At 36.7% G+C, this 13,689-nt stretch overlaps 1 protein-coding gene across 1 annotated transcript in view; it reads right to left on the bottom strand.

Moving 5' to 3' along the window:
- Positions 1–13,689, bottom strand: part of LOC136031165 (neural cell adhesion molecule 2-like) — a 277,308-nt gene that overhangs the window by 194,058 nt on the left and 69,561 nt on the right. The window contains exons 2-3 of the mRNA XM_065710513.1: positions 4,016–4,174; positions 706–779 (exon numbers count right to left, since the gene is read on the bottom strand). Of these exons, the coding sequence (XP_065566585.1) occupies positions 706–779; positions 4,016–4,174 (233 nt within the window). The remainder of the gene's footprint in view (positions 1–705; positions 780–4,015; positions 4,175–13,689) is intronic.

Genomic DNA, 13,689 nt, shown 5'->3' with positions numbered 1-13,689 from the left:
AATCCCATTCTTAGCACATGGGAACTTCAATTTCGGTAGTACAGGCCCTATCCTGCCCCTTCCTGCTTACGAGCCCATATTGAATCTTCCTAGGTTCAAAAACTCCACCAACGCTAAAAAAAAAAAAAAAAAGCTGGTGCAGACAGCCACGTACTGAGAGGGCGGGTGGTTACAAACCCAGTCTACCACCCTCAAAGGTTTGCTGAGGAAAATCTCTATATTTATATATGATTTTTATTCATGTTCTTTTATTTTCCAAATAATTAGACCTTTTTCAACATATTTTTCAAAACTACAACTCCTTTGGCTTTTCCTCGAATTCGAATAGATTTCACACTTACTAATGTGGGACAAAGTTATTCACTAAAGAAGATCTTGAGATGACTTTCAAGAGGGGCAAAGAGCTAGCTCCTATCTGCATCTGAGTAGATACACTTAGAAAATATTTAAAGAAAAGTCACATAAACAGGGGTTTTGAGAATCAGATTTTTACTACCGATAGGCTAGCAAGAATGTCTTCTTTTCAAATGAAATTACTGATGTTCTAAATCGAATTTGGTACTTACTCTTCTTTTTACATTATAGCAAAGCGGTTGTTGCACCTGCCTAGCCTATTCTTATGCTTGAAAGTCTACTAAATAATCTAGGAGAATTAATTTTCCAGATGGGGACATTATACTACTTTGCAACTAATCAAAGACTTACTTTTACGGTGCCAATGAACAAACCTGCAGCATTACCATCAGGAAGTTCTCGTCTCCACAGGCGAACATAACTCCCTAAAATAGAAGTTGAACTTTATAAAATTACACAATTTAACGCGTAAGTTCAAGCGCAGGCCAATGTGCTTCATTTGCTGAAAATGGCTGGCAATTTGTTCCTTCATCAATTAAATAAAGAAACAAGTTTTTTTAACGGGAAGTAAGGAGCGACATTAAAACTTAAAACGAACAGAAATTACTTCGTACATGAAAGGGCTGCTTCCTCATCAACACCCCGCTCTTTACGCTAAAGTTTGACTCTTTCTCTTAATTCTACTTTTTAAAACAGTAAAAAAATTTAGCGTAAAGAGCGGGGCGTTGATGAGGAAGCAGCCCTTTCATATACGAAGTAATTTCTGTTGGTTTTAAGTTTTAATGTCGCTAAAACTGTCTAGTGAGAAATTTCTCCCCGTTAGTCTGGCACTGGAACAACATAGAGAACTGTTTAAGGGCTCATTTAAAAACTAATTTTTATATATAATCACTTTTTTTACATTCAACATTGTGCGGTTGTCACAAAGTACCATATGGGACGAACAAGTTCCCTTTGGGAGCCATTTCTAGAAAGGAACATCTCGAAAGAATGAATTAAGTAGCATCATAATCTCCATGGTTGAAAACTCTATGCCTGAGGTTTACAATCCCCCCTCTTGTAAATTCTCACTCTTAGTACCCTTAATATTTGTCATAAATCGTCTAATAATTAGCAGAACCATCAGGCTGCTGTAACATCGCAGAGAGCCGTCACTTAAAAACTCGTTTTTATATTTAAACTTTTTTTTTAATTCGTCTTGGGATGGCAACTTCACAAAGTGCCACGTTGCACAAAATAGGCACTTTTTGATGGCACATAAGGAGTGGAAAGGCCAGGAAGCATGAAAATAGTACTGTAGAATTCTCCATATTTGAAAATTTCGAACCCAAGATTTATAATCGTCCCTCTTGTTTACTCTCCATCCCACCCCCTAGTAAGTTTCATAAATCATTGGCTCACTAGTAGGAGCAGTAGGCTACTGCAATATCGTAGAAATCTTCGTAATGACCAATTTTAAAGTTCTTGATCGTACCTATGCGCTCTTCGTGAACTCGTATCGCAAATTCCATAATAAAGTACCATACGACACCGAAATCGCCTTTCTAGTGCAATTACTAGTACAGAAAAACTGGGAAGCATGAGAAGGGTGCCAACCAGAAGTTTACAATCCCTCTTTTTAGCGCTACTCCACTCAGCCTCTTAAACAACCAAGTAAAGAGCAAACCACAGTCCGTGGTAACCAGAAGTTTACAAGCACTTTAAAAACAAGGGCTCATGTGGCACTTGTGACGAGGTCAGAAGAGCCAAAAGCTAAGAGCTCATATGGTATGAGCTCTAGCAAAATTCTAAGAATAAATAGGTTGATTTAAAAGGAAAACCAGAGGCTTAGTGCCGGTTGTGATTTAAAATAAGAGCTCTGAGACACGAGGAGCTTCTAAATATCGAAATTCATAAGATCCGATCACCCATTCGTAAGTTAAAAATATCTCATTTTTCTAATTTTTCCTCTCCCTTCAGCCCCCAAGATGGTCGAATCGGAGAAAACGACTGTTATCAAGTCAATTTGTGCAGGTTCCTGACACGCCAACCAATTTTCATCGTCCTAGCACGTTCAGAAGCATCAAATTTGCCGAAGCACTGGACCCCCCTAACTCCCCAAAGAGAGCGGATCCAGTCCGGTTATGTCAATCACGCATCTACGACATGTGCTTATTCTTCCATGTCGACATGTGCTTATTCTACGACATGTGCTATTTAAATAAGGAGCAATCTTAAATAAGGGAAAAATTATAGCTTGAGAACTTTCTAACAATGAAAACTGTCACCCCGTATAAGGTGTTTAGTTAAGTAATAAGCCGTTTAAGAGCTCAAATGCTTTAAATGCTACTTGGCAAAAAGCATCTCTATGGGATTATGCCATTGAATTTTGAACAGACACCTAGGCTGTCAATTCTTGTATAATCGTTGGATCTGCCGTTATTGTAAGTCTACCTTCAATCTTCCTCGCCAAGGAGATTAAGTTAGAACTTTCAGATATCTATAGTATAAGACCATAGCCGTATCCAGGAAGGGGGATATGGGGCTTGATCCCCCCAAATTTTTGTCCGACTCGTGAAAATCAAACAAAATGCATATGAACACCTTTTTGGTGCGTTTTTTAAAGTTTTTGTGTAGACTCCCCTGATGAAAATATTCTCCCCCTAAGAAAAATACACCTCCTGATCCGAAAAAAGGTAACCCTCCCATTCCGAATAAAAACAATCCCCCTCCTCCGAACAGAAATCCTGAGTATACCGTTGTCTAAGACATAGCAACAAAACTTATCCTGATTTCTCCTGACAATTGTCAAAATGTTCCAATGATATGATTATTATTATTTAAGTCTTTTTTTTTCTTTTTTTAAAGAAAGAGTCCTAGAAAGATTGATTTCAGTTCAATGTGAAGGTCGTTTTTAATTGAAAGAAAAACACACACAAACCGTTAATATTTTTATATGTTGGTAATACACTTATATTTCAGGATTTTATAATTCTATTTTCAAAGAACTTTCCAAGGATTTCCAATTTTAGACCGCTTGAGCTGCAGTCAAATTATTTTCCAGAGCACCAATTATGAAGCATTGTTAAACCCTTGTGTCTGTTTTGTGCAATAAAATGCTTCTTATTTTCTCATTTTCTTAGATGTAGATTTCTCTGGAATCCTTAGATTAAAAGGTTATGACTTGCCTTTGCCAAGTCTGCGTCGTTTACGAATATGCATTGGTATGTTGAAACCAGATATGTTAAAAAATGTTTTATCGAATTTAGTTTCAGTGTCTACATTATTCAAACAAGTTTTACTCGGATAACATCATTGATGTCTACTTTTTGGCTGATCAAAATTCAAACCCGTTTGTTGCAAAAAATATCTTAGAGACAAAAAGGGTCTCTTAGAGATTCCCAATATCCAAAACTGGCGGTAAAATTGATTTTCTATTTGTAAAGCAAGACACTCAATTTAGTAGACCTTGCAAGACAACGGAAAGTCTCATGGAAATATCTTATCATTAGTACATCTTGTTTACGAAATTATTTAGCCTAACATCTTTGACTGGATCAACAAGTTAGTTTGATGTATTTTTTTACTTTGTTCCGCAGGTGGTTTCAAACCTTTCTTCAGCCCAACATATATGACAATAGAAGCTTTTTATTGTGAAGCTTTATGGAACAAAAAGGATTACCTATATCATCTACTTCACATGGGAGGGATACATTGGCTCCTGTCTTGCCAAATAGCTCTTGTTCTTTTGACAACAAAAGAGGAATCCGGGCATTCTCTTCATCCATTTCTTTATCCGACTCTTCTTCGTAATCTAAATCTTCGGCTGGCTTTGCTGACACTAAAAAAGTTAGGTACTTGTTAATTAAAAGAAACACACTCACAAATTACGCTTAGGTCAAATCTCAGAAACCGGTTTCATAGCCACAAAGACAAGTCATGGGTGATAGAATCCATTGAAATTGTATAATTTGGGCTATATATTTGCACATTTCGGGAGGGGGTTAGGTTATGGTGCAAATACTCCCCCCCTCTAAAGTGCAAATATATAGCGCAAATTATATTATTATATAAACTAAAGGTTATATCAAGGTTATATTTCATTAGCATTAACCTAACTTCGCTTCTTGGGTCTTTTTCTTTAAATTAACAAATTAATTAATAACCAAAAATACCTTAAATTACCAAAATTTAAAAATGTTAAATAAAAGAAAAACTTGACGTCAAAGACAAAAGCATAATCACAGGACTAAAAACTTTTATGTTAGCAATGGCTGCCATTAGTTCTATCTTAGCGTTTTATGTTTTAAGTTCAAAATAAAATTGACCATAATTGTGCGTGTTACCGTTCTGCATTACAGGGGCGTAATACCATTTGTTACAAACAAACTATAGTAGAGGGACATCGATTCTATATATTAACTATTTTAGCATCTCAACCTAATTAAAAATGAGGTATAACTTTCGATGTCGCATCAAGGGGTGTCCGGTGTTTAACCCCCCCCCCTCCCCTCGAAATTTTCGTCCAACAAGTAAAAACGAAACAAAATGCAAATAAAAGAACTTTCTATTAGTTTTTTTCGAGTTTCTTTTTGTAAAACCTCCCGAAGAAAATATCCTCTTTCCTGAACAAGACTCCTGAATATGCCCTTGATCGTTATGTATACAGGCACGTATAAATATCACAGGACCTAAATTATTAAGACCATAAAAAAATAACTTCTGGCTAAAAAAACCCGCTTTATTTAGGAAATTAGTTATAAACAATTCTGAAATTCTAAGTAAGCTTAGCTAACACTTTAATTTAACTTGAATTTTGTTTTGCTTCGCAGAATCATTTTGAACGAGGGTTCACTGAAAACAGTATTGTTTAAGCAATGTATATTCGAAAAGCTCCTTTTTGTAACTAATTTTCCAGAATGCAACCTATATTCCAGTCCCCTTGAGGCTCCGAGTACCCATCCTGCCCTCCCCCTTCTGGTTCAACAGCTTTACAGCCTGATCTAACAACTCAAATTTGGTAACAAGAGAACAAAACGTCAAAAAGCAGTTAAACATTTAGAAACCTAGAATTGTCAAACTCCAGGCAAAAGAAAATCTAATTAATTAAGCAAGTAAGCCAACATCGAATCACAAGAGAGGAAAAGCCTGACAGAATTCTTTGGCAAAAGAAAACAGATTTTTTAAAAAAGTTGAAAGAATTATAAAGCTTTTCTTATTTATAGGTTTTTCTGAAGAAGGTGCCTCGGTCAGAATTTACCAAGAATCTAATACTATAATGGTCCAGAACTAATAAATTCGAGAGATTCTGAAAAAAATAGGGGGGGGGATTTGAAATTTTATAAAGAATACTTTCATTGGTTTAGGAGCATTGTTGCCTACGTCGTGACTATCGTCTAGTCACGTCGTGACTACGTCTAGTATGAAAATTATAGCTTTTTTTCGAGAAGCAGCTCTACCCTTTAAAAAACAACCAATTTTACCCCCAAATAAACAAAACTTCGTATATTTCCATGCATTTCCCCTAAAGTCTCCGTGGTTTGATGGACTTGGAAATCTGTATGTTATTGCAACTGAAAACCATCAAGGTTCCAGCAGTAGCTGCAACCATTTAAAAGACAAACGTTAAATACAGTTAGAATACTTGTGACAATTGCAATCAAAACAATTCAAAACTAAAATTGAAGAATAAAGAAATATCCGGTTAGAAGATGCGCAACATCGAGAATTAAAAGGAGTCAAAGACCAAAGTGAAGAACAAAGAAATATGCGGTTAAAAGACATACGACAACGAGGAGTAAAACGGATTACAAATCAATGACGGAAAAAGAAATATGCGGTTGAAAGATATACCACAGCGAGAACAGTGAAATATGTGGTAAGAAGATAAGCAGCAGCGACAATTACAAGCAACAATAAGAATCAGAAAGTGTTAAAAATATTGTTGAATATTTAAAAAAAATTCGTTCAGAGGTTTAATTTCAGAAAAAGCTCATATTAGTGAAGTCATATTTATGAGGATAATTCAAGAGAATAAATTACACCATTCCCCCCCCCCAGGAATGATCGTATAGTTTTTATATGTATGGCGCATAAAATATTACAAAAGAAACATATCTAAGCATAAAATATCAAGTGTAATGTCTATTTACAAAAAGTGTTTCAAGCAGTTTAGTGAAGCCCAGGGGACAAATGAAAAACCTAGACCATTAAACGTGATAAAACCAATCCGAGCAGCCAAGGTAAAGTGTATTGTAGAAAAATGTCTGAAGTAATGATCAAACAAAATGACAAACAAAGAAACATACAGTCAGAATACTTGCGTCAGCAACGATTACGAGTCAAAACAGATATGAAGAACAAAGAAATACCTGGTTAGAAGATCAGTGGTAGCAAGAATTAAAATGAGCCAAATATAAAAGTGAAGAACAAAGAAATATTTGATTACAAGACATGCGACAACGAAGAGGAGACGAATTAAAAATTAAAGCGAAGAACAAAGGAATATGCAGTTTAAAGGTATGCCTCAGCGAGAACAAAGAAATATGCGGTTAGAAGATGTGCAGCAGGGAGAATTACAAGCGGCACCGAGAATCGGAATGTGTCAAAAATGGAGAGCTCCTTGATTTTCCCGAAGATATAGAAACAAACAAAAATGAGTCACTTGGAGGTTGTTACTTACAACAAGAATCAATACCTACAAGCCTGCCACGTGCCAAGTTTCAGGGCCAAGCCTCAAAATCGGCTACGTGGTTTTTTTTTCTTAAAACTGGAATATTGACATTTCTTGAAATTCTAAAACTTTTTTTCTTAAAACTGGAATATTGACATTTCTTGAAATTCTAAAACTTTTTTTTCTTAAAACTGGAATATTGACATTTCGTGAAATTCTAAAACTTTTTTTTCTTAAAACTGGAATATTGACATTTCTGGCCATAAAAACAACCTAAATAGTTCACAACTTGAAGGAAGAATTTATATTATTCTCGGGGGGGTTGTATCGAACCTATGGTGACGCCTATGGTGATTAGAACCTATAGTGATTAGAAAAGAAGCGACAATGAGAATCAATATATACAAGCCAGCCGCGTAGCCGTACCGGGGCCTGATAAGATATATATATATATATATATATATATATATATATATATATATATATATATATATATATATATATATATATATATATATATATATATATATATATATATATATATATATATATATATATATATATATATATATATATATATATATATATATATATATATATATATATATATATATATATATACAGAGTAATTTCATATACGGAGTAATTTCTGTTCGTTTTTAAGTTTTAATGTTGCTCCTTACTTTCATTTAAAAAAAACTTGTTTTTTTGTTTAATTTAAGTCAGATGCGTTAGGAGAAAAGAGGACGTCAGGGCGGGGGGGGGGTTAGTTACCCTTTATCACTTTCCAATTTTAAGAGCGAACCAGAAATTTCGATTTCCAATTAAATGGACATAATCTAAAGCTTAATGCGCCTCCTGGGCATAACTTAGAACCCTTGCCCCCAGATTCTGAGTGTTTTTTCTTACCCCAAATTCCTTGTTGTTGGTTTTTAGACTGTTTTAAAAAAAATGACGCTCGTATTTCCTATAAGATACATTTAGGGAAAATAGAACGCGGGGGAGGGGGGTAGTTGTAGTTCGATCACTTTTCACTCTTATAAAGGGACTAGAGCTTTTGATTTCCAAGCCAATCAGCCCCCTCCAAAGCTTATACAACCACACCTTTCACAAAAACCTGATATATTTATATTGGGCAACTAACATAACTTACAGCCCTTGGCATGAGGGCTGTGGGGGGGGGGGTTCATCCTCACAGACATAATCACTAGACCGTTCAACTACGCTGAGCAAAATGGTTATCTCAAAACTATGATGTGTTAGGGAAAATTATGAGGGTGTGGTAGGGGGGGGGGCTGGTCGCCTCACACTCATATTCGACTGTTAAAAAGGACAATAGAACTTTTAATTTACAATCGAATGAGCCCCTTTTGAAGTTTCTAGGGACTCCTATACGAAGTGCCCTGGTCCGAAACAAAAAAAAACTAAATAACTAAATAATATATTGTACCAACATTGTCCTTTACTTAGGTAGCGCTATTGCGCTGTCTATGAGTTTAAATATGCAAAATTAATTAGGGTTAATGTTACCCATCAAAAGCTACGATCCCGAGAAATTTTGCTTTATTTTCTGAAAATGGGAAATACTCTGATAACAAGAAGCAATCTTAATGAAAAACCCACCATCATATTCAGGATATCAGAGAACCCTACTGAAGAGGTTTCAAGCAAAGTAGAGGTCTGAAATTTGTATTTTTCGACGGAAGAAAGGTTACAGGTTCGTGCTAATTTCTTTGTTTTTCGTTTCCTTAGGGGTGATCTTACCGAATCAACGGTCGAAGGAGGTCAGGACCCGACTCATTCGAACGAAAATCACAAGTTTTAGTTTCCTTTTATGCGAGCAAAAAGATAGAGGATAACAAGCCCCCTTTTGACGCCCCCCTTTTCTTCAAACACAGCCATTCAAAAATTGTTTCGGAATAGTTAAATGTCTAGTAACTATGCCTTTGGGATGAAATGACCCCCCCCCCCATAGGTCCTGGGGAAAGGGCTATAAGTGACAAAATTTACCCGCTGCTCACATATAGGACTTGTTATTGGGATATATAGGCATACATATTCTGTTTTGGGGGATTTACCATGGGGATAGAGTCTGGGGAGGGGGAGTCGTTCAGGGGAGATTTTAAGCGGGTAGTGGGGATTCCTGGTAGTATGTGACGGACAATGGGAAACTAAATTTTAAAAAGAACAAGCTTTTTCACCTGCAAAGAAAGAAGGTTATTAAAATTTATAATGAACAGAAATTATTCCGTATACAAGGGAGACTGCCCCTTCCCCAATCTTCACTCTTTGTCTGAATTTTTGTCAAACTTCTTTTTTGTTTGAGATTGCTCAAACATATGGGCTATTAAATGTCCCTTGGAAATATTACTTGAACAATTTGAAAGCTTCAGAAGTTCCCTATTTTGCTAAACGCTTTGATTGATAGCCTTGTCGACACAGGGGACGTAAAATTGCATTATCTTCTCAACCAAATTTCATAGTGTGTGTATAACTGAACCAACATTTAACTTGACCCCGTCCAACTCAACCCATTTAACTGATTTCTCGTTCAACCAAACCCCCGTTCAATTCAACCCACAATTAAACTCAACCCATTGAGCTCAGCCCTCATTCAACTCAACCTCCGTGCAATTCAGCCATCATTTAACTCAATCCCAATTAACAAAACTCCCCAACTCAACCCCTGTTTAATTAACTCCCGTTTAATTCAGCTCCATACTCACTCAATTCCACCCTTCTGCAATTCAACCCTCATCTAACTCAACTATTCTGCCTCTCAACCCGCGTATAACTAAATCCTATCTGACTCAACACCCCTGCAGCCCTATTGCTGCAACCATAATATTCAAGTGTGTTCGGGCCCTGGGCGAGAAAATTTTTGCTAATTTCAAATACATAAAACACAAAGACAAATTTTAATTTTCAGAGCGAGGGAAGACGAATAGTTTTGCATTAAAGCAACATGAACAAACACCTTCATAAGAATCAACCAATGAATAAAGAACATTTCATTCGATTTAACTTCTATCATTTCCGACAAAACGGACAGAATTACATTTAGGGAGTTAAGTTGCACGAGGTTTCAGTTAAATAGTTTCAGTTGCAGAGGGTTCAGTCAAATGAAGCCTCAGTTGCACGGGAACCGCCAATGGGCCCTTTGTCTTTGAGACGGTCATCCGATCTTGAGGCTCGCAAAATGATTTAAAGATATTGAATTCCCTTAGAAGAGTATGTGACAATAAAACTTAAAAATAAAACCATAGGATTCTTATACCAGCAATTTCGGCAATGGTAGCCCATCTGGATCTGGAGATGGAAGGGTATCTTCCTTTTAGCAGAATATATCGAGTTGGGGTAAGTTAATCTATCTTCTATAAAAAACTAGAGAAGAGCATCCAAAATTTAAAACTGTCACCTCCCCTTTCCCACCTTAGCTCAAACCACATTATTCCACTCCGACACTAGTCGGATGGATATCTTCCCCTCCAGTCAAACTAATGGAACTGGTTTTCCATATAGCAGATTAGTAATGTTTTCACTTATGTTCCTGATGTTGCAAAAACTGAAGGATATTGTGTTTCAATGTTTATTTTCATGCAAGAAGCTAGGTGATTCCCATGCTATGAATCGTGGTTCTTAGAACAACAAGACAAGACAACGTTTCGGTTTCTACTGGCTTTCAAATTACTCTCTGTGTAAACAAGCATAATTGCTAATTATGACGCCTCAATTTTTCAGAAGAATGTACAAGAGAGTGTTCGGGATCCCACCAAATTGTCCCAAAGGCAAACAAGAGCCAAGAGCTCATATGTCATGAGCTCTAGCAAAATTCTAAGAATCAATAGATTGATTTAAAAGGAAAATCAGAGGCTTAATGCCGGGTGGGATTTAAAATAAGAGCTCTGAGACACGAGGTCCTTCTAAATATCAAAATTCATTAAGATCCGATTACCCATTCGTAAGTTAAAAATACCTCATTTTTCCAATTTTTCCTCTCCCTTCAGCCCAAAGATGGTCTAATCGAGGAAAACGACTGTTATCAAGTCAATTTGTTCAGGTTCATTATTGTATTAAAAAAAAACTCTAAAATGTCTGAACAATATTCAAAATCAGAAAAACTATTAAGAATTTGGATCTTTTAGGGAAACATGATGATGCTTGGATATAAGGTCATATCCAGGGGTAGTAGGGGGTTTGAAGCCTCTCCCTCCCCCCGACATGCGCTTATTCTTCCCACCAAGTTTCATCCCGATCTCTCCACTCTAGGCGTTTCCTAAGATTTCCGGTTTACCCTCCAACTCCCCCCCCATGTCACCAGACTTGGCCGGGATTTAAAAAAAGAGCTCTGAGACATGAGTTACTTCTAAATATCAAGTTTCATTTTTAAATTAAAAATACCTCATTTTTCTAATTTTTCCTCTCCCTCCAGCCCCCAGATGGTTGAATCGGGAAAACGACTATTATCAAGTCAATTTGTGCAGGTCCCTGACACGCCTACCAATTTTCATTGTCCTAGTACGTCCAAAAGCACCGAAATCGCCGAAGTACTGGAAATCCCCCCTCCAGCTCCCCCAAAGAGAGGGAATCCGGTCCGGTTATGTCAATCACGTATCTAGAACTTTTGCTTATTCTTCCCATCAAGTTTCATCCCGATATATCCACTCTAAGCGTTTTCCAATGTTACCCCCCAATGTGACCGGACCCGGTCGAGATTTAAAATAAGAGCTCTGAGTTATAAGGTTCTTCTAAATATCAAATTTCATTAAGATCCGATCACCCGTTCGTAAGTTAAAAATACCTCATTTTTTATTTTTCCGAATTAACCGAAACACCCCCCCCCCCCCGAACCGAGCTTCTCCAAAGAAAGCGGATCCGTTCCGGTTATGACAATCACGTATCTAGGAGTTGTGCTTATTCTTCTCACCAAGTTTCATCCCGATCTCTCCACTAAGTGTTTTCCAAGATTTCCAGTTCCCCCCTCCAACTTCCCCAATGTCATATGATCCGGTCAGAACTTCAAATAAGAGCTCTGAAGCACGAGATCCTTCTAAATATTAAATTTCATTAAGATACGATCGCCGGTTCGTAAGTTGAAAATACATCTTTTTTACCTCCGAATTAATCGTCACTCCACTCCCTCCCAGATTGTCGAATTTGAGAAGCGACTATTTCTAATTTAATCTGGTCTGGTCCCTGATATGCCAGCCAACTTGGTACTTGTGTATTATTCAGAACACACTCAATAAGTGAAGTTAGGTTTTTTCGTGATTAAATAAAAAAAAACGAGTTTTTTTAACAGAAAGTAAGGAGCGAAATTAAAACTTAAAACGAACAGACATTACTTCGTATACAAAGGGGCTGCTTCCTCATCAACGCCCCGCTCTTTACACTAAAGTTTGACTCTTTCTCTCAACTCTTCTTTTTAAAACGGTAAAAAACTTTAGCGTAAAGAGCGGGGCGTTGATGGGGCAGCAGCCCCTTTCATATACGAAGTAATTTCTGTTCATTTTAAGTTTTAATGTCTCTCCTTACCTTCAGTTAAAAAAAATTAGTTTTTTATTTGATTTTTGAACGTTTTTGAATGAATGCATATTTTGATTTTGGCTCTCCGCAGAGGAATAATTAAAACGAAATTTGCATATTTATTTTTTTGGCTAAATGGCTTTCTCATAGTTTTGATCGAATGATTTTGAGAAAAAAAGGAGCGGGGGAGGAAGCCTAGTTGCCCTTCGATTTTTTGGTTACTTAAAAAGGCAACAAGAACTTCTAATTTTTTACGACTGTTTTTATTAGCAAAAGATATACGTAACTTATAAATTAGCTTACGTAACGAACTTTTGTATTCTCATGTTTTTATTACACATGTGAGGGGTTCACCCCCACGTCAGTACCTCTGAATCACAAAAGCCGTAGAATAAATAGTTGGAATTACTAAAAATACTTTAGCGTAAAGAGCAAGGTATTAGGAGGAGGTGAGCCCCTCATTAGCGTAATAATTTCTGTTCGTTTTAAGTTTTAATGCTGCTCCTTACTTCCAATTGAAAAAACTTTTTCATTATTATTTTTTCATTGTGTTTTTTTAATAATGCTAGAAAATCCTGCGCTCCCTTCATGGAAATTTTCTTCCCCCATGACAAATTCCTCCATGGAAAGTTCCCCTAACATGTCCCCCTCTTTTCAACCCCTCCCCCAACCGTAAAATCCCCCTGAAAACGTCTTTACACTTCCTAATAACCATTACTATATGTAAGCACTGGTCAAAGTTTGTAACTTGTAGCCCCTCCCATGGGGACTGTGGGGGAGTAAGTCTTCCCCAAAGACATAGTTATAAGGTTTTACGACTACGCTGAATAAAATGGCTATCTCAGAATTTTTATTCATTGACTTTGGAAAAATAATTAGCGTGGGAGGGGTCCTAGGTGCCCTCCATTTTTTTTGGTCACTTAAAAAGGGCACTAGAACTTTTCATTTCCGTTAGAGAGAGCCCTTTTGGAACATTCTAGAACAAGAGGGTCGATACGATCACCCCTGGGGGAAAACAAAAAACAAAAAAGAGCCAAGAGCTCATATGGCACTTGTGACGAGGCGAGAAGAGCTAAGAGCCAAAAGATCATATGGTATGAGCTCTAACAAAATTCTATGAATCAACAGATTGATTTAAAAAGGAAAATAAGAGGCTT

Source organism: Artemia franciscana, chromosome 1, assembly GCF_032884065.1.
Source record: "Artemia franciscana chromosome 1, ASM3288406v1, whole genome shotgun sequence".
Lineage (NCBI taxonomy): Eukaryota > Metazoa > Arthropoda > Branchiopoda > Anostraca > Artemiidae > Artemia > Artemia franciscana.
This window is presented reverse-complemented; position numbering and strand designations above follow the sequence as displayed.